The 18,930-nt window shown below is 54.3% G+C and overlaps 1 protein-coding gene across 2 annotated transcripts; it reads right to left on the reverse strand.

The window, feature by feature from the left end:
* Window positions 1–1,384: 1,384 nt before the first annotated feature.
* Window positions 1,385–18,776, reverse strand: KCNH6 (potassium voltage-gated channel subfamily H member 6). Of its 2 annotated transcripts, none has more exons than XM_090290722.1 (13): window positions 18,701–18,776; window positions 17,655–17,885; window positions 12,741–12,902; window positions 12,434–12,639; window positions 11,666–12,091; window positions 10,108–10,507; window positions 8,830–9,029; window positions 8,424–8,676; window positions 5,463–5,656; window positions 3,903–3,987; window positions 3,162–3,330; window positions 2,291–2,477; window positions 1,385–2,207 (listed from the first exon to the last, which is right to left on the reverse strand). In XM_090290722.1, the coding sequence occupies exons 1-13, from the start codon at window positions 18,774–18,776 to the stop codon at window positions 1,932–1,934; spliced, it is 2,865 nt and encodes a 954-aa protein (XP_090146848.1). In that variant the 3' UTR covers window positions 1,385–1,931. The 2 variants fall into 2 exon arrangements, with proteins under 2 accessions (XP_090146848.1, XP_090146849.1); XM_090290723.1 differs by having other exon boundaries at window positions 1,385–2,199; window positions 2,283–2,477.
* Window positions 18,777–18,930: the final 154 nt, after the last annotated feature.

Raw genomic sequence — 18,930 nt, forward strand, 5'->3', positions numbered from 1 at the left:
ATAAATGTGATTGTTACCAGACAACTCAGTTCAAAGAACTGAATGATACTGCTATATATAGCAAACCCTTTACAGTCCTAGTTGTGTGAACAAGTTTTCTCTGTGCTTAAGTTTTTTGTTTTTTGTTTTTTTTTTAAGGAAGGGAAAATAGGTACAAAATTGTTGCTGAAACCTGTCTTATTCTAGTAAAAAATGACATTCATCCACAATCGAACTAGTCTACAGGAAAATACCCTTCTTTAAAAGATGTATTTCCAACAAGATTTGTTTATAAAATTTTTAACGTATATTTATGTTGTCTTGAACAACTCTGTACTATTACGTGTAGCCCTTAAAGCCTTAGTAAGTTTACAAAAAATTAATGTAAAAATCTCAATTAATATATTTGTATTGCAAATAGATATGAATAATACAAACTTTAAAGCTTGAAAATAAATTATACGTAGCATACACTGGAAGGAATAGAATGGAACTATGAGAAAAAAAGGAATAATGTTACAGAAGTGCTTCTTCTAGTGTTTTTAAAATGAATGATGTTGGCTCTCAAATCACTATGCTATTTGGATCAAAATGGATCACTAAAAATGAAACAGTTTATAAAGTGTCAAGATTTACAACACACTGGAAATTATGTCCTTCACAACTATTTAAATGTATTAATGAAATACTTCAGATGTCAATTTAAAAATGTGTGAGGAGGCAAATACATTTTCAAAATTCTTTCAGGGAACCTTAGAGCAGAAAGGCTCAAAGGCTAGTGACGGGGCAACAGTCCATTTCAGTGGAGTAGTTAACTGTGCATATGCTCAAGCCAGAACATTTGGATTGAAATTACATCTCTCTTTTCCTATAGTGTGGGCAAGATTCTTTTATTTTTTTAAATCGAAGTATAATTCACACAGAAGTGCACATATTTTCACAACACACTCATGTAACAAGCACCTAGATCAGGAGACAGACAAGTACCAGCCTCCCAGGAGTCCCCCCCCCCCCCGACCCAGTGCTTGTATAAGTTGTTCTGTCTCTCTCTGGTTTTGATCCCATTTCTCTAAAATCAGGAAAATAACATTGATACCCCACCCCCAGGGGTTTTGAGAGGGATTAGATAACTAATGTCTGAGAGCAGTCCGCACAGTGCCCTGCACAGGGTGACTGCTATGAAAGTATTGGCTGTTGTCATGATTCCCAGTGACCACCAAGCCAGTACCTCTCCGCTCCCTTTCACCCCAGCCTGGCTAAGAGCCCCATGGTCCAAGGGCTTGTGGGTCTAGCAGAGCCACCTTCAAGTCCCCAACACAGCTCTTGGAGAAGACAACTGATGTTGGGGTCCTGGAACAGCCAAGGACATAATCATTCTCAGGTAAATGATACACCCAGCCCACGGTGAAATGTGCAGACTTTATTAGCTGTGATACACTCCACTATCTGCTAGGTCCCAAAGGTCTTCACAGAACTACCAGCGGCTGAGCAGCTGAGGGCTGGAGTGCTGTGCCCTGATGTGTCCACTAGAGAGGACACGTTCATCTCCAGCCAGGTCACAGGCTCTCACAGGTCTGACCAACCTTGGGGACTGGGCTGGGAGGCAGTGGATAGTTCTGGGCCAGGAAATGGTTGCACCCAGCCCAGGGAGAGGCTCTCACACAGAAGACTGGAAACTTTTCTTTTCCTCACTGACATCTCTGTCCTGTAAGCTACCTCAATGCCCAAGGCTTTTGCCCACCCTCCACCAGGCCTGGAGAGGACTGGAAAAGACCTGGGCCTCTTTGCCCCTGCCATCTTGGGTTATCTGGGTTAGCAGGCTGTAGCCATTCTAGGAGAGTGGTTTTCATGGGTCCATTTTGGTGGCACTCTGTCTCTCTCAAATCCAGAACTCTCAACCTCACCCACCTTCAAGCCCCTCATGGTGTTTTTTGTCTTGGGGTTCAGTGGCGTTAACTCCCTGCAAATCCAGGATCTGAGCCATGTCTCTGGAATTCCAGTCGCTGGGGCACAGAGCCAAGGTATTCTGGAAGGGAGGGGAAGCGGGAACCGCAGAAGAGACCCTGTACCTCCACGGGACGCAGGGTTGAGGCTAGGGGTGACAGGAGCCCCTTAGGCTGCTCCAGTTCTGAAGACAGGATCAGTGTTTTGTCCATGGCCATGGCCAGGTGAGGCATCCTGGACGAGGAGTGCGTGTGCTTTTTGTCTAAGTTACCACAGCTTGGGTCCTGAGAAGGGCAAGAAAGAGGGAATGGGGGAAGGAATGCAGCTGCATCCAGGCAAGCCCCTGTGGATCCCCACACCAGCTCACCTGTGCAGGGGGCAGACCACCCTGGGGCAGACTGGTTCCTGGACTCTGAGTAGCAGAGGCTGAAGGAAACAAAGTCAGGTCACTGGAGGCTGGGGTTCCCAGAATGTAGCCAGTGTGGCCCTGAGGCAGGTGCTGCTGGAGGAGTTGCAGGATGCGGTTGAGGTCTGAGGACATGCGGGACTCCAACCTGCCCAAAAGGACAAAACCCCACAGTCAGGGTCAGGGTTGGGATTGGCAACAGCAGTTCAGGTCCTGAGGACAGCTCCCAGTTTTGTAGCCTACATGCTGTTCCAGCTGGTTGGAATGGCAGCCTGGGGCCTACCTGAAGCTATGTTCCTGCTACAATCCATAGCCTCTGCCCAAATTCCCCTCAGCACATCCCTAACTTTGAAAACAAGTGACCAGGCAGTGTACACACATCATCCGGTCCAGATCAAGAAGCTTTGATAAGGGTATTCTGATTGTCCCCATTTCATGAAAGGGCAAACTGAGGCACAGAGCGACTCAGTAACTTGCCCACACTCTTGCTGGTAAACGCAGAATCAGAATATGAACCCAGGATTGTACTGCCCCTAAGGCCTAACTCTGTCACCAGAGCCCTGTCATCCACAGACCCTTTTTCAAGGTCCCATGAAATTTGTTTCTGCACGAAGTTATGCCACTCCCTCAAGACAGCTTCCTGGGTATGTCCCAGGGTTTGCTGGGACAAGCCATCAGGGATGCAGAGGACTGCTGTTAAATTGGGCTGGCCATTCTGAAACTAACAGGACATTCGTGGTGTTCCTGAACCACCAGGAGGGGGCACCCACGCCTAGCCTGCTGCTGGGCTTGCTCTCTGCAGCCACCGGAACCTGACCCGCAGGGCGCTCACCTGTTCATCTGGGCCTGGAGGTGCTCCAGCCGGGAGCTCAGCTCCCGAGGCCAGCAGTCTGGGTCTCCCTGAGGGTCTGGTGGGCTGTCCCCTGGCCCTGGGGGCACTTGCTGCAGCAGCTCAGGCCAGAGGCCAGTTGCATCCGAGAGGCTCAGGGAAGGTGCTGCACCTGCAGGAGGGAAAGGAAAGCCTGAGCTTGGTTTAGCTGGTTCCACACACCTGAGCCTATGCCCCTCCCCCTACCTGCAATGGGTACACAGGGCAGGAGGAGTGGCTCTTCTCACCTGGGTGCCCTGCAGTATGAGGTCCTGCCTCCATAGAGGTCTGGCCTCCATGACCCAGAAGGCTGTAGCCCTGGGAGGGGGCTGGGGCCCCAGATTGAGGGTGCTGGCTGGGTGGGGACATCCAGCCCTGGCCTCACTGTCCAGGAAGCTGAAACCCAGTAGATCCCCTGGTGCCTTGATGTGGAACCCCAGGGGCTTGGCCAGTATTCCCCCTACCACCCCCTCGTGGCAGCACTAGGCACCTGGGTATCCTCTAAGTACACTGGGGGGGGGGGGGGTGCGGGGAGGGGGAGGGCCTCCAGAACCAAGCTTAGGGAGGGAGTCCATCTCTACTCATCCAGGGCCTGGAGAGGCCTCTCCCAAAGGAAGCAGGATGTAAGAACTGAGAAGGCACAGGAGGCTGGCAGGGGCTTTGGGCTGCAGCAGAGCAGACACTGGTGGAGAATGGCTTGCTCACCTGACTGGCTGTCACTGAGGAAGAAGCCTTGGTGGTCCTGACTGCCTGGAGCCTGTCGGGGTGATGAATGGAGACCCCCATCTGCCTTGTGGGGAACAAGAGCATCAAGTAACAGGGACCAAAGCTGGGACAGGGCCCTTTGGTTGTCCCTTGCCCCCTAATCCCCTTGTAACAGCTAGGTGAGAAAGTGGTGACAGGTGGTTGGGCTCTCCCATAATGCTCCAGGCAGCTTCCTGCAGGCTTTCTCCCGCGTGGGTGGGCAGGAGATGGACAGGGACATGGAGACAGGAGACCCACACAGAGTCTTGGGAAACGCTGCTTTGAACATCAAGATTTGTGGGGGAAGGTGGGGGGGGAGAGTTCTTCCAGTCCTCCCTTTCCTGAATGCCCTGGTGCTCCCGCACTCAGTGGGCCAATGGGAAGTCTTCTTTGAGGAGACTGGGTCTGGAACCCCTAGTCCATTCAGGAGGTGCCTCAGCAGCACCCTTGGCAGCTCACCCTTCTGATACCCCAGTTAGGGGCCCCCCAGGGAGCTGCATATGCCCATGAAGACCACATCACTCTCGCCCTGGTGTCTAGCCACATGGGAAGGGGAGAGACCAGTGGGGGCGGGGGGATGACAGCAAAGGGCACAGGGTGCAGAGGGCTGTCTTTGGTAAGAAAACCCGTCTCAGCACTATACCCTCCATCCTGGGAATGGGGCCTGGGCCAGCAGACCCCCTCCTCCTGAGGCTGGGGGGTTATGTTGCGGGGAAGTAGGGCTCACAGCCAGGGACTCAGTCACTGTGGCCCTTGCCAAGCGTGCCTGCCACCTCCTTCCCACTGGCTGATTCCAGACCCCCTCCTCCATGCAGCCTCTTCTGGGTTTCCAGTCTGTACTGGCTGTCCCATTCCTTGGCAACCCTGAGCTCCACAGAAATTTGGTCACCCTGCACAACCTCATGATTCCCTTGGTTACTTAACTGTGTGGCTCTTTATTTTTCCTGACTTGTTTAATCTCCTCCACTGAGTGATAAGATTGAGAGGAGACAGCTCTTTCACTTCTTAACACCCCCAGGACCTGGCACTGTGAGCCCCTGGATGGCAGGCACTCTCCCTTTCAGCTTGGTCCAAATGGGTGGGGAAAGCCTGGGTTAGGGAGTCACACAGACTTGACTCCCCAGCTTGGCTCTGCCACTGACTGTATGCCTTACTGTGGGGCTGTATGGATTTAGTGAATTTATCCTCTCCAGCCCTCAGTTTCCTCATCTGGGAAATGAGGATAATAATACTCTTTGCAAGAAGAGGATTAACTGAGATAATGTAAAGGAATCTCAGCACTTATCACATAGATGGTGCTCAATAACTGGTAGCTATCATCATGCTTAGTGTTATGCAGACCATGGTAGACAGAAAAAAAGTTATGATAAAGAATGCAGTACGGGGTAGAAAGAAAAGGAGGTGGTCAGGTGGCTCCCCCCAGGTCAGGCTGGCCACACTCTCAATTGGCTGCCTGGGCATCATCCATTACCAGCTGGCCAAGGACCACCTCCCACCCTGGCCCACCCAGCCCAGACTCACATCCCGCAGGTTGAAGGTGACTTCCAGCTTACTCCAGAAGCTGTCTGCAAAGGCGGGATACATGTCCAGCACCTCCAGCAGGTCTGTCCGCTGGATCTTGTGCAGGTCACAGTAGGTCAGGGCCCGCACATCTGCACTGGACTTGCCTGGCTGGGCGTGGAGGCTAACAGGCTCCCCAAAGATGTCATTCTTTCCTGCCAGCCAGAGGGATAGGGATCTGTCCAGGGCCTGGCTCCAAGCTTTCCTCTAAGGAGCTTCCCTGAGGGCTCCTTGTTCATGAGCTCTCTCCCGCCTCAGGGAATCTGCCAGGCTGGGGCCTGGTGCTAGGATCTACTTCTGGGGACAAGGATAGAGGTACTGGCTGGGAATGAGGAGTGTGCTCTTCCTTACCTTATCCTCTGAGCTCTGCAGAGACCCCCCTTCCAGCATGTGGGTGCACCTGCTATCTCCAAGCCCCTCAGGACCATGCTCTATCAGAATCCCCCTCCTACTTCCACATGCTTTGGCACTGCCCCTCCCCCCACCCTGAGAGACAGTGAGCACTAAAGGCTCCATGCTTAACTTCTTCCCCTCTCCTCAGCTCCCACAGTGACATAAGAGAGCAGGGAACCCAGGGCCAGGAGCACCTAGCTCCCCCAGCACAGGGCCTGGGGCTTCCGTCTATTTGTGTTCCCACTACCCATTGTGGGGCCAGGTTACCAGCATGGTCCTGGTAGAGGAGGCCTGGGGAAGTCACTTACCCTCTTTGGAACCCAGTGTCTTCATCTCTAAAATGGGTGTAATCGTATCTGCCTTTCCTACCCCCTAGACTGTCCATAGGAGCAGACGTGATGCTTGAGAAAGTATCTTGAGTAGTAAGAGGCACCAGATAGATTGATGCAAGGCACTGGTATCAACAGATGTCACAGGGTGGACATAGGCTGATATTTGAAGCATGTATCAAGGGTATTGGGCCTTCCTGGTGCCAGGTACTGTGCTGGCCACAGGGTGTATACATGAATAAGATGATGCCTTACCCACAAGAAGCCCCTAACATACCTGTAAAATAGGCACATAGCAAAAGCAACTAGTTTACAGAATGTTGAGCCTTACAACAGGGAAGAAGCAAGAGCTATGGGGCCACAGAGGAGGGAGGGGCTCATTGAACTAGGGGTGCTTGGGGGCAGAGAGGAGGGGGGCTTACAGAGGAAGTGAAGTGGGGGCTGTGTTGTGAGAATTGAGGAGGACTGGGCCTCAAGGAGAAAGGCAATCTGGGCAGAAAAAACAGTGTGTGGTTAGTGCTATAGTCAGGGCTGGATGGTAGAGAGCACAGGGCCGGGGTACATTGATTGCTTTGACATCCATTCGCTACAGAGAAGTTCAGCTCCTTCAGCCTGCCTCTGCTGAACAAAGTCACTAATAATTTGTGCAGACAATGATGGATGGAGGCCAGGATATGTCCCCAAAGGGAACAAGCTCAAAGGTCATTTACAGAGGAGGGGACTGAGGCCTAAAGAGGAAAGAGACTTTCCAGGGTCACATGTGAAACCCAGGAGCTTGAAACCTGGCAACATTATAAAGCAATGATTTTCCACTAGATGAAGGATTATGATTTAATGTTCATTTCCACTCAGGACAAAATGAGAAGATTTCATGTCTCCAACTGAAACTTAAATTGGACTGTCTTCTTAATTATTAATAATAATTATTATCCCTCCCATTTGGATGGCACTTCTAAAGTAGGCTGGCAGCAAGGGAAGGTCTCAGCTAGGAGCCCGTGCCTAAGCTCAGCCTTGGAGGCCGGCCAGAGACTGCCAGGCAGGAGTGCAACTCAGGTGCTCTGAGCAGAGTTGCAGCACGTGCAACGGCACGGACGTGCGATAGAGACAGGCAGGTCTAGAGGACGATGAGCAGTTTGATGGCTGGACCTGAAGTACAGCGGGAGGGTGGCAGGACTTAGGGTAGCCAGATGGGGGACAGCTGTGCACACAGGGGTTCACTCTTACCCTGTGGGCCATGGGAACCATGGAAGGATTTTGAGCAGAAGAGGAGAATGCACGGTTGGCAGAAGGTGGAAGATGGGGTATGGGAGTAAACCAGATGCGGGCACATGGGAAAGGAGCACCTGCCACCTGCCCAGGATGGGCACAAGGAGGGCTGGACCCAGGTAGGGACAGAGAGCCATGTGTGGGGCGGAGAGGGAAACAGATGGGACTCTATGGCTGCCTGGATGATGGGGGGCAGGAAGGTCTCTAGCTCAGGCAATGGATGGTTCACAGTGATGGTGAGGCCAATGGAGCTGCTTCTGAGCGCAGATGATGATTTTAGGTTGAGATATATTGTTTGGTCTGCCTTAGGATTATAAGGGTGGCCATGCCAGGAAGGAATGGAATATTCCAGTCCTGCCATGGAAACCAAAGGAGGGTAAGGCTGACATCCTGGTCAGGAACTTGGGATGGGCTAAAGTCAGGGGGAAGGAGAGGCAAGGAAGATGAGAGAGAGAGAGGACCCTGTGAGGTTCAGAGAAATGAAGTGACTTACCCAAGGTCTCACTCATACAACTGGTAAGTGGCAGAGGTGCATGTGGCCACATCTGTCCCCTATCCAGTGCTCATATCCTTCCTCCGAAGTCCAGCTGTCCCTGCAGTTGTGTTGAAGACCCCCCTCCACCCAAGACAAACCCTCACTCACTCCGTGCTCCCCAAGAGTGAAAGATGGTAGGAACTTGCCTGTACTTCTGAGTCAAACATGTGGCCCTGGAACCCCTGCTTGGCAACTTACCAGCATGATCTCTCTGAGCCTCAACTTCCCTATCAGGAAAATGGACCCATGGCAGAGGTTTGTTTTACGGATTCAGTGATCTGGGGATAAAGCTCTTTGTGGCACACGCTCAAGTACATGCAAGTTATAAGAGGTGCCACCATCATCATTAGTAATAGAGTGGTCCAGCCCCACTACCCCCACTCTCCCCACCTGACTCACCTAGGATGGCCACGACCACGTCGTCGCGTAGGATCTCGATGGAGCCGCGGGAGATGAAGTACAGCGTGGAAAGCACGTCGCCGAGGTGTACCAGCGTGTCCCCGGGCGGCGCGTGCGCCGTCTTGAACTTGATGGCAAGTGCGCGCAAGCAACCCTTGCTGGCTCCGCGGAAGGCCGGGCAGTGCTGCAGCAGTGCGCGGTGCAGGTGCAGACAGATGTCAGCCTGCAGGCACTCGGGGAAGCCCTTCAGCACCTGCAAGGCGAAGTGGGCGGGGGTGGGGCTGGGGGACCAGGCAAGGAGGGTTCTGGGGGCCTTGCCTGCCCCCTCCCCCGGGGGCATTTTAGCCAGAGCTGGGATTTGAGCTGGGTCATCCGCCCCTCCCGGGGCGGGGCGGCGTGAGCTCACCGCATTCATGTCGATGCCGTTGGTATAGGACCAGGCGTGTTGGAAGTACTCTTCCAGGCGCTGCCGCAGCGGGTTGGGGATCTGGTGGAAGCGGATGAACTCCTTGACACGCAGCATCTGCGTGTGGTAGCGCGCGGTGCCTGAGTACAAGCGCTGGATGATGGCGGACACGTTGCCAAAGATGCTGGCATACATGAGGGCTGGCGCGGGAGGAGCGGGGGTGCGGGGAGTAAGCTCCTCTGCATCCCCCAAGCCACACCACCCCAGGGCCTGCTCCAAGCCTCCCTCTTCCTGGGAGCCCTCTCTCCAGGGCAAAGTCAGAAGTGCCCAGGATGGCACCAGGGCGCCTGGAGGACAGAGGCCCCTGGGCTTCCTGCCCTCCTCCCTCTGCCCTGTGCCTCTTGGCACCTTCCTGGGCCCGGAGGCCAAACGCCTGAGAAGGAAGAACTAAGGCAATGGAATTTTTTAGTTCAGATTTGTTTTCTCTTTCAGCTGTAAAAATATAATGAAGGGAAAACTCTTTGTTTCTTGTTTTCACCCATTTTTTTCTTGTTGTTTTTGTTTTTCTGGGCTTTCGCATCTCTGAACAGTCTGAACATGACGACTTAATCTATGTGTAAAACCCCACACTGCTTCTGTGTTCCTAGACCAGGTGTCTTGGGAGGCAGGCAGCACAGGGCAGGACCTGAGAGCACCCGCCCTGGCAGCTGCTCCCTGGAATGGAACTGGGTCTCTCCATATCCCCTGGCAAATGAGGACCTTTGGTTTCTTGGTCTGTGAACTGAACTCATAATATAGCCCTCAAGGGAGTAGTGCTGGGAATGAAAAGTGGGCCTTCGATGAGCACTTAAAAAAAGGCCTGACAGGTCTGGCTTCATCGGCATGCAACCTGGGCTAAGAAGGGCTCCACATTTGGTTTACTTTCTGCTCTCACTGTCTTGAGATTCTTAATATTTTTTAAACAAAGGGCTCTAAAAATTTATTTTGCACTGGGCCCTGCAAATGATGTAGCTCGTCCTGGTTCCTGGCACATAGCAAGGGCTGTACTGATATTAAATCCTGCAAATGATGTAGCTCGTCCTGGTTCCTGGCACATAGCAACAAGGGCTGTACTGATATTAAATTCTGTGTACAGTTGGTGTATAAAGGCAATATTTCATTGTGCTGTGTGCTTAGGATCCGTCTATCACACAATTGTTACTATGTTCTGTTATGTCGCACTACAAAACTAAAAATAGAATTCCGTGGGTTAGGGCTGGGGCATGAGGTGGCACTCACAGCCGATGAGCATGACGCAGATGGAGAAGACCTTCTCTGAGTTGGTGTTGGGGGAGACATTGCCGAAGCCTACGCTGGTGAGGCTGCTGAAGGTGAAGTAGAGGGCAGTGACATATTTGTCTTGCACTGAGGGACCCGAGGCCGGGTCACTGCCATTGTAGCGCTTGCCAAGCTGCTCGCCCAGGCTGTCCAGCCAGCCGATCTTGGGCTCTAGGTAGGGCCGCTCCACGTTGCCAATGGCATACCAGATGCAGGCCAGCCAGTGCGCGATGAGTGCAAAGGTGCACATGAGCAGGAAGAGCACGGCTGCCCCATACTCAGAGTAGCGGTCCAGCTTCCTGGCCACGCGCACCAGCCGCAGCAGCCGTGCCGTCTTCAGCAGCCCAATCAGGGTCGTGGTCTGGAGGAGCAGGGCAGGTGGTCAGCCCTTGGGAGGCTGTGCTCGGGACCATATTTGTTTACTCGTGCATATGGTCACATAGTCATTCGACAAACACTCATGAAGAACCTGCTCTGGGGCAGGCTATTGGCAGTGGGGCACAGCATGGGACCTAAAGGAGTTCTTACCCTAAAGCTCGAAATCAGTGTTATGGTTACCAGGACATAAATCTAGGGAGAGCGCAGAGGAAGAGGAGGTCAAATCTGTAGGAGCAGAGCAGGGAGGCTACATAGAGGAGGTGACACATGAGCTGAGTCTTGAGATGAGGCTGGGCCTCCAGGCAGATAGGAGGGAGAGGGAAAGACCGTTCCAGGCTCAGGGAGCAGCGTGAGCAATGGCCTGGCAGTGTGAAATGGCACAATCCATGTGAGAATCCAAGTGTGGTGCTACAGCCTGGAGCTCAGTGAGGAAGCTGGCAGAGTAGAGAGAAATGAGCCTGGAAGATGGGTAGGGGCTGCTCCTGTGGGCCAGAGGGTCCATAAAGAGCTTGGTTTTTGCCCAAGCCACTGGGGAGCCATTTCCAGTTCTGAGCACAGGGTCAGAGAAGTAACAGGCTTGTGCAAGTGATCTGAAACTCCCTCTGACTTCTGTGTAGAGGGGGCGAAGCTGACAGGTGTGGGGCTGGGGTAGATGTGGGGAAGGCCACTCAGTGTCCAGGCAGGGGCAGTGGGGGTGGAGAGGAGGGAAGAGGACTTGGGGATAGGTGTGCTGGGACTGGGTGGGCATGGGAACTGGAAATCATGAGGGTCAGCCCCTGCTGGACAAGCTGAGGGGCTGTGATTGAGGGATGACGGGAACACAGAAGGGAGAGCTGTTTGGAGAAGCTGATCCCAAAGAGGTGGTGCAAGAAGACACAGTAGGACTAGAAGCTTTAAGAAAAGTGTGAAAATGCCCTCATAATAAGCTATGGGACGTGGAGTTGGCCCAGTAGAGGAGCTTAGGGGTGAGAAGGGGTCAGGCTGCATTCAGGAACAGCTTGCGCGAGGGGCTGGAACTATAGGAATGCCCATCCCAGAAGGGGTCAAATTCTGGAGCACAGGGGGGCCACCCTGGCCTGGGGCATAACCTTGGCTGGTCCTTCTCCAGCCGCAGGAGCTGACCCAGGTGGGCTTTGCTCACCTCATCAGAGCCGGTGCGGAAGATGAGCAGATCAAAGGGGATGGCTGCCACCACATCAATGAGGAACCAGCCCTTGAAGTAGTGGACGGCAATGTGGCGAGGGTGGCTGACCACCTCGTCGTTGGTGTTGACGTAGGTGGTGCGGAAGTTGATGACAATGTCCACGACAAACATGATGTCCACGATGAGGTCCACCACGGTGAGTGGATTGCAGGGGTAGCTGCAGCCCCCGCGCTGAGACTCGTCCTGGTCGCTAAGCAGGAAGGCAGCTGAGTAGGGCGTGAAGATAGCCGTGTAGATGACCAGCAGCAGGATGAGCCAGTCCCACATGGCCTTGAAGGGGCTGTAGTGCAAGAGGGTCCCACGGTGGATGCGTGGCGCCTGCAGCTTATACTCGGGCAGCACGTCTGCACCCAGGGACAGGACCTGGGGTGGGGGCCATGGGGTGGTCAGCGGGGTGGCCACTGCTGGTGAGATGGGTCTGGGAACGGTGAAGATGTAGGGGTGATGCCTAGGAAGGCCCTGTGGGGCTGGACCAGTGTCTGCCTTTCCTGGGGCCAACTCTCAGAGCCTTCCATGGGAAGAGCCAAATTTGGGGTGTGAAGCTAATCTGGGGCCTCAACAGGTCCCGAGAACCAGGGAGCCTTGACTGCTTCTCACATGTCTGAGAGGGGTTTGATCATTACATTCAGCTGAGCCCTCCCCACTCTGCCCCTCCCACCCTCAAGGCCCAGCACAGTCCTGTGTGTCCTGCCCTGCAGGCCAAACCTGGGTGACCTTCTCGGTGACATTCTGGGTCCGCTCCACCACCTTGTGGGGTGCGATGATCTCAATTTCCGTGGTGGATCCTGAGCGGTGCTTGTCCAGGTTGAACTCCACAAAGTTGAGTGTGAACTGTGGAATTTGGCTGATCGTCCTGTACTTGACCCTGCCCGTGCCAGGCCCCTGTGTACCTGGCCTGCTGTGAGAGCCCTCTGAAAGCAGGGCCAGGGTCAGAGCAGCCAGGGCCAGGGACCAGCTTCTCTGCCTGGTGCCCCCACCCGTCCCTCCCTCCAACACCTGTACCCCACCTCACCGGAGCCCCGGAAACTCAGAGACAGCAGGCGCTCGGATAGGCTGCGGCTCCCACTCTTGGCCAAGAGTTGGGCGAGATCCTCGAAGTTGAGGATGAACATGATGACGGCCCCATCCTCATTCTTCACGGGCACCACATCCACCAGGCAGCGCAGGGTGGAGGCTGCAAACACCATGGCAGGGTGGGGGGCGGTCACTGAAGGGGTCCTCTCCTGCAGGAGCCTGGACAGAGGAAGCTAGGCAGGGGGCCGGGTAAAGATCAAACGAAGGGCAGACACAGGGTGAGGAGGCCTGAACAGAGGGCTGGCGGTGCTACAGAGCAGAGGTGGAGAGAGCAGCTAAGCTACTCATTAGGAGATAATGTAGCATCAGATCCAAGTCCATGCTCAGCCCTCAGCTCAGGGCTTAACCTTGAGGTTTGCTTCTGCCATAATTAAAGCGGAGCAGATGGGAGTGGATTAAATGGGGAGGTGGGTCAGGCGTTCTACCCCATGGAGCTCTAGCTGGCCCTGGGTCCAGCTCCCATGTTCCCATCCCACAAAGCTGACGCTGGGAGGACCTCCTCATTGAGAACACACTAAATGCTGGGCACTGAGCTAGTTGCCATATTAGGCCTCAGTCTCCATGGTGGAGCCCACTGGGCCTTTGGAGGGAGGCAGAGACCCCCATTCTGCAGACGAGAGAAGCTGACTTGCTGGTGCTGGGAGGGGACATGGAGCTGGGTTTCAAGGCAGAGGCCCTGGGACTGAGGAGCAGGCGGGGCAGTGGCTTGGGGTCTGGAGAGGAAGAGAGATGGCAGTGTGGGGACAGGGCAGGCCCCTCCTGCCACTCTCTCCACCCTTTTGGGCAGCCCAGATCCAGCCCTTTGCTTCACTGTTTCTCTCATTCCGCCACAGGGTCTTGCTCCCCTGCAGCCATCTGTGGATGGATCAAAACAAGCTAAAATGACCTTTGGGCTGGGTGGGTACGCGAGCCCCCTCTCTATGGTACCGGGGGGTTACATGTCCCTCAACTCAAACCATTTGTGGGTGTCAGGCCCCAAACAGGATCCGAAGGGGCAGGGGCCTCAGGTAAATGCGCGAACTAGAAGACAGCTGCCCGGGTGTGGCTCTGTCTCATTTGCCAGTGGTGTTGTTGATTGAGTGAATGAATATGAGTGTAAATGTGAGAGAGTGGGGGGTCTGCTGGCAGGATATTGCTCCTTTGGGGTCCACTAGAGTCACTCTTCCCCCTGACATCCCATTTAGTGCTCACTTCGCTTGGTGTCCTCTCACAGCCAACAGTACTGGGTGCAGCTGAGCTATCTCCATCCTCCCTCCCACATTCCTCCCCGGGAGCAGGAATCTCCTGGATCAGATTCCCGGACTCCCAGGCACCAAGCAGCCATCTGCCAGCTGCTGTACTGAGCCCCAGGGGAGACACCCACACTGGGGAGAGGCCACTCACTTGCCTCTGTGACCCACTCCTGGGCTCACAGTGCTGTAGGCCTGCCTCCCAGGCCAGAGCCTGGCACTCTTGTCAGCCTGGGGCATGGCAAGGCATGGGCGCTGGAACCTAGCCAGGAAGCCTCCTTGGCCAGCAGCCTAAGACACTGCCCCCAAGGTCAGACTATCTCTTCACGCTCTTTGGCATTGCAGAGATCTGGCCTGATGGGGCAGGGAGAGGGCATAGCCGGGCAGAGGGCAGGGCCTCCAGGCTAGATATGCTGCTGGGGGCAGCCAAGGCCCAGTTTTTGATTGGCTGTATCCACCCACTGAGGCTCTCTTTGGAAAACTGAAGCTGTGAATGAACTGAGACCAGCCATCATAGCAGTGAGGCCTGGAGGGGGGTGGTACATGGCACCCCATGCCTGACCTTCATGCTGCTGCCCATAGGGCGGCTATGAGGATTTGGATGAGTTCAGAGCATTCTTTCCACCCATCGCTAGGCTGTCCTTGCTCATGAATAACGGGGTGATCAGAAGTGGGTGTGTTGTCCTAGGTTGTACCCAGAAGTGGCAGTGTTCGTGTACCCTTGCCTTGTTCCTAGAGGAAGAGCCACAGTCACTGTCTCACACTCCCTTTCAGGGGCTCCTCCTACCACCCACCTCTCTGGCCAAGAACAGCAGTTTTGTCTGCCACACACGCACACCACCCTTCTTCTGCTCTTCTCTGCCTCTGGGATGTGCCCTTTCCTTCAGATTCACTTTGTTCCTGTGCTCTCCTCTGCCCACTGGCCCTCACCCATCCTCTGCACAGCCTTCCTGCCATCTGCTACCTCCACCTCTCCCTCACACCCCATCCAGGATTGTGGTGAGCCTTCAGGAAGGAGCAGGTGCTACAAAATGCTGCCACTAAGACAGTGGCTATTCCGTACCCACTCCCCGCTTGGTGTTTCTGGCATTTGTGAGTGCCCTGTCCTCCTCATCTGGAGCTGAAGACTGGAGGAGCCCCAGGCTTCCTCTAGTCTGGCTGAAGGATCAGGGAACCTGGCAAAGCTGGGCAGGGCTGGTGTCCAGTGGAGGTAGGGTAGGGGTGGGGGAGATCCAAGTGCTTCCCAACGCTCCCTCCAGACTCTCACTGGTTAGTCTTGTGGCTATCCTGTTCCTCCTTATCTGTTAGGTTCGTACTTTCCGTATAAAGGCAGATGGAGGAAGAGCCAACTTCTCAGGGGTCTCAGAGCCTTGTGCCGTGGGGTAATTTCTGCCAAGTGCCCTGGCCTCTCTGAGCCCAACATGGTGCCGCTGTGCGAAGTGGAGACATGAACACAGGTCTTCCCCTTTGACTTGGGGAACTGTCACTGGATTACTCCTTTAGAGGAAAAGAGAATTATAAATAAACCAGCTAGAATTCTGTTCAGTTTCCTACCTCCCTGGAACCAGGGAGAATGGGGCAGAGGTGGTATCGACCTGAGGCAGGAGAAAATAGCATTAGGTTGCTCCTTAGCAGGATTGTAAGAGATATGTTAATATGATTTTTTTAAAAAGGTCATGTGGTCAGAGTGGACCATGAGGTGAACACAAATGATCTGAGAACCACATCCTTCCCTTAGGGTAATGCAGGCCAGGAAGCTCCCTTTTCTGGGCTCCCTTTTCAGGCCAATTTCGGGCAGGTCCAGGTGGTAAAAGGCTAGGACTATAGAACAGGGAAGATTTGCAGTAGAGGTGGGGGTAGACTGGCATTTGGGGGCATCAGGTATGTGGGTAATTTTCCATTTTCACCTAGGGTCAGCCTCTAAGACTAGGTTGTCAGGGTCAAGTCTGAGAGCTGGAGGACCCCAGTGGGATTTTGAAGACCTGAGTCCTGATCTCAGGGGGCCAAGACCTGGCCTTAACCTTTCCCTTGGCCAGTTAAATGCAGGGTACTAAGGAGACCCTAAGAATCCTGATCTGACATTTTCAGGAGTCAGGAATCAGCCCTCACCCCTCTGGGCCCACACAGAGTTCTGGGGTCAAGGAGAGGGACAAAGAAGGACCTATAGTTTCCCCTCATTTTCTGCTGTCCCATTTTGTTCCCCCAGGACCTTTCTCATTCCTCTGACTGTCACCTTCCTGCAATGATATGAGAAGGTGAAGTCACAGCTTTTTAAAATATCCTGACTTCATTAACCCTGTGAGTGCCACCACTAAGCCAGGTTCTCCCTAGTTCCCCAATCTCTACTCAGCATTCACTTGGGCAGCAGCAACAGGAGACAGCCACAGGGACAGCCAGACTTGCCCAAGAAGCACCCCGGAAGCCATTAAACACACACACATACACACACACATGCATGCACTCACACATATGTTTGTTTACACTTACACCCATGCTCCACACACACACCCTGCCCTTGGAACTCAAGCTTCAGTACTGCTTGGTCCAACCCAGAGGCGTCTGACCTCCATCTGCACTCAGATGGCCGCTCAAGCCTGCTTTCCCTGGGGAGGCCTGTTCTGGGGCTTCCTTTCCCAAAAGTCCTGCCTCTGAGCACAGAGGCAGTTGGAGTCCTTTCTCCCTTTCCTGGGATTACTCAGAACAGAGATATCTCTAGGGAAGAATCCGGAGACTTGGGATCCAGCCCCAGGTTGGACTGTAGCAGTAGGATGCTGGGCAAGGCTCTTCTTTTTCTTAAGCCTCAGTGTCCACATCCATAAAATGAAAGGACTCATCTAAATCAGGGGTTCCTAAACTTGGCTGAATATCCAAACCACCAGGGAGATTTTTGCAAATATACCTGTTTGGGCCTCACTTCACACCTCTGAGTCAGCCTCTCTCTAGGAAAGGTGTGTTTTGGAACACAAGCCCCAAGTAATTTCAAAGGGACTTTCAGGATCCTAGTTCCCACCCATCTCCCTCCGTGCCTGATCCAGTAGAGAATCAGAGGCCCTGGGGGGAAGGTCTCAAAGGCCTGAAGAAGTCTTTATCATCAGCCTCTGCCCTGTCCTTTTCTTCTGCTTGCAGTAAACTTGGGCTGGTGTGACATCCCAAACTGGATGAGCCTCCAGGTCAGGCCAAAGGAACCAGGACTGGGTGAGCCAGACCCACCCCTCCTTCCCACTCAGAAGCCCCCATGCTTTGCATGGCCAGAGGCCTTGACTCCTCTAATCCCCAGAGCAGATGGAGATGAGGAAAGGTTAATTTCTGCCCCAGTTTCCTGAAAGCTGAGGTTGACAATGACAGAGTGGACAGTCAGGAGACTGGGGGAGGGATCGTGGAGCAGGAGGCCCTGCCCAGTGTTAGGACCAGTCAGTGGCTCAGCCTGGTGTCCAGTTTCTGAAAAGGACCTCTCAAGGCATCACATCCAATGCCCATCACCTCCCCATGCAGAGGAGGAAACTGAGGCCCAGAGAGGAGACAGGATTTGCCCAGATCCTTGGGCCTGGGGTCAGTGCCCTCCCCATGGTCACTCTGGCAGTACAGGAGAGGGGCCAGAAACCTGAGCCTCGAGGGTGCCTCACCATCCTTGCGGTAGTAGACAATGTCCACCTTGCACTCCTCAGCCCCTAGCAGGGCCTGTGCCAGGCGGGACATGGCGCTGCGTGGGGTGTTGGGGCCTGTAAGGAAGTCGCAGGTGCACGGTCGCTGCATCACCTCCACTCGGGAGTAGCCAAAGAGCTCACAGAAGCCATCGTTGCAGTAAATGATGGCACAGTTCTCCATCTGAGCATTGGCGATGAGGAACTTTCGACCTGAGGTGGGCAGGGGGAGGGGGAAGAACTGGGTGGCAGGAAGGGCAAGATCAAAGGGACTCTTGCCAGCAGTGAGGGGCTATCTAGATGCAGGGAGCAGAGCAGTGACCGTAATGAGGGGAGGGGAGGTCAGGTCTGGGGAAGGTGGGAAAACCAAAGAGGCCAGAGTTGTGGAAGAAGGTCATGGGACTCCTGAGAGTAATAGGGGGGTGGTCAGGAGAGGGGAGCAAGACAGTGACCAGAGAAGTGGGGGAAGGGAAGTCAATCCTGGGGATTGTGAGAAGAGCCGGGTAATAACGGGGTCAGTGAAGTGGGAGGGAGGCCTAAGGCTTCCTGGAGACAGTAGAGAGGGTCAGGAGGAGGGAGCAGGGATGTGACCTGGGGATCAGGCCTGGGGAGAGCCCTTAGCGAGACCAGGGTGGTCAGGGTCAGGAGGTGAGAATAAGTCATGGAAACCTCTGGGGTGTGTGTGTGTGTGTGTGTGTGTGTGTGTGTGTGTGTGTGTGTGTGTGTGTGTGTGTGTTTAGGAGGAAGCTGGGTAGTGACAGAGGGGAGATCAGGGCTTGGGGGGAAGAAAACACATCAGTGGGGGAAGGAGGGGCTGGGCTCTGACACTTGTGCTCCAGAATAGAAGCGGGCAGGCATTTGGGGCCCGCTGGAGAAGTCGGTGTTCGGGGACATGAAAGCGAAGAATCTTGCGTACAGCATCCAGTAACCTCCACCCTGCTCCTTTCGAAGTTAGCAAAGGGGTCCGACTATCGCTGCCAGGGAACCAGGACTCCAGATCATCCCCCCACGCCAACGCACACACTCACTCTGGCCCTCGAACTTGCGGATGATGGTGTCCAGGTAAGTGTTTTGGGGTGCGACGTGGCCCCTGCGGACCGGCATCTTCCGGCCGCAGCCTCTGCGCGGAGACACCAGCGACCCGGCTCTCTGCGCCTCCGCTTGTCCTCGGGTTCAGCGGTGTCCGGCTCTGGGTGGGCGCCGCCCCCGGGGAGGGCCGCGGGACTCTGAGCCCTGCCTGCTCGCCTGCGTCCACCGT

This window comes from Furipterus horrens, unplaced genomic scaffold, assembly GCF_987537825.1.
Source record: "Furipterus horrens unplaced genomic scaffold, mFurHor1.1.pri manual_scaffold_11, whole genome shotgun sequence".
Lineage (NCBI taxonomy): Eukaryota > Metazoa > Chordata > Mammalia > Chiroptera > Furipteridae > Furipterus > Furipterus horrens.

What these genes read in the sequence shown, in the direction of transcription:
- KCNH6 (XM_090290722.1), bottom strand. Translation starts at nt 18,776, where the DNA reads ATGCCGGTCCGCAGGGGCCACGTCGCACCCCAAAACACTTACCTGGAC. An exon ending in TCTGAGTTTCCGGGGCTCCG is followed by an intron (nt 12,640 to 12,740) that starts GTGAGGTGGGGT and finishes CCCTGCTTTCAG; the next exon opens with AGGGCTCTCACAGCAGGCCA. An exon ending in CGTGGTCGTGGCCATCCTAG is followed by an intron (nt 5,657 to 8,423) that starts GTGAGTCAGGTG and finishes TCTGGCTGGCAG; the next exon opens with GAAAGAATGACATCTTTGGG.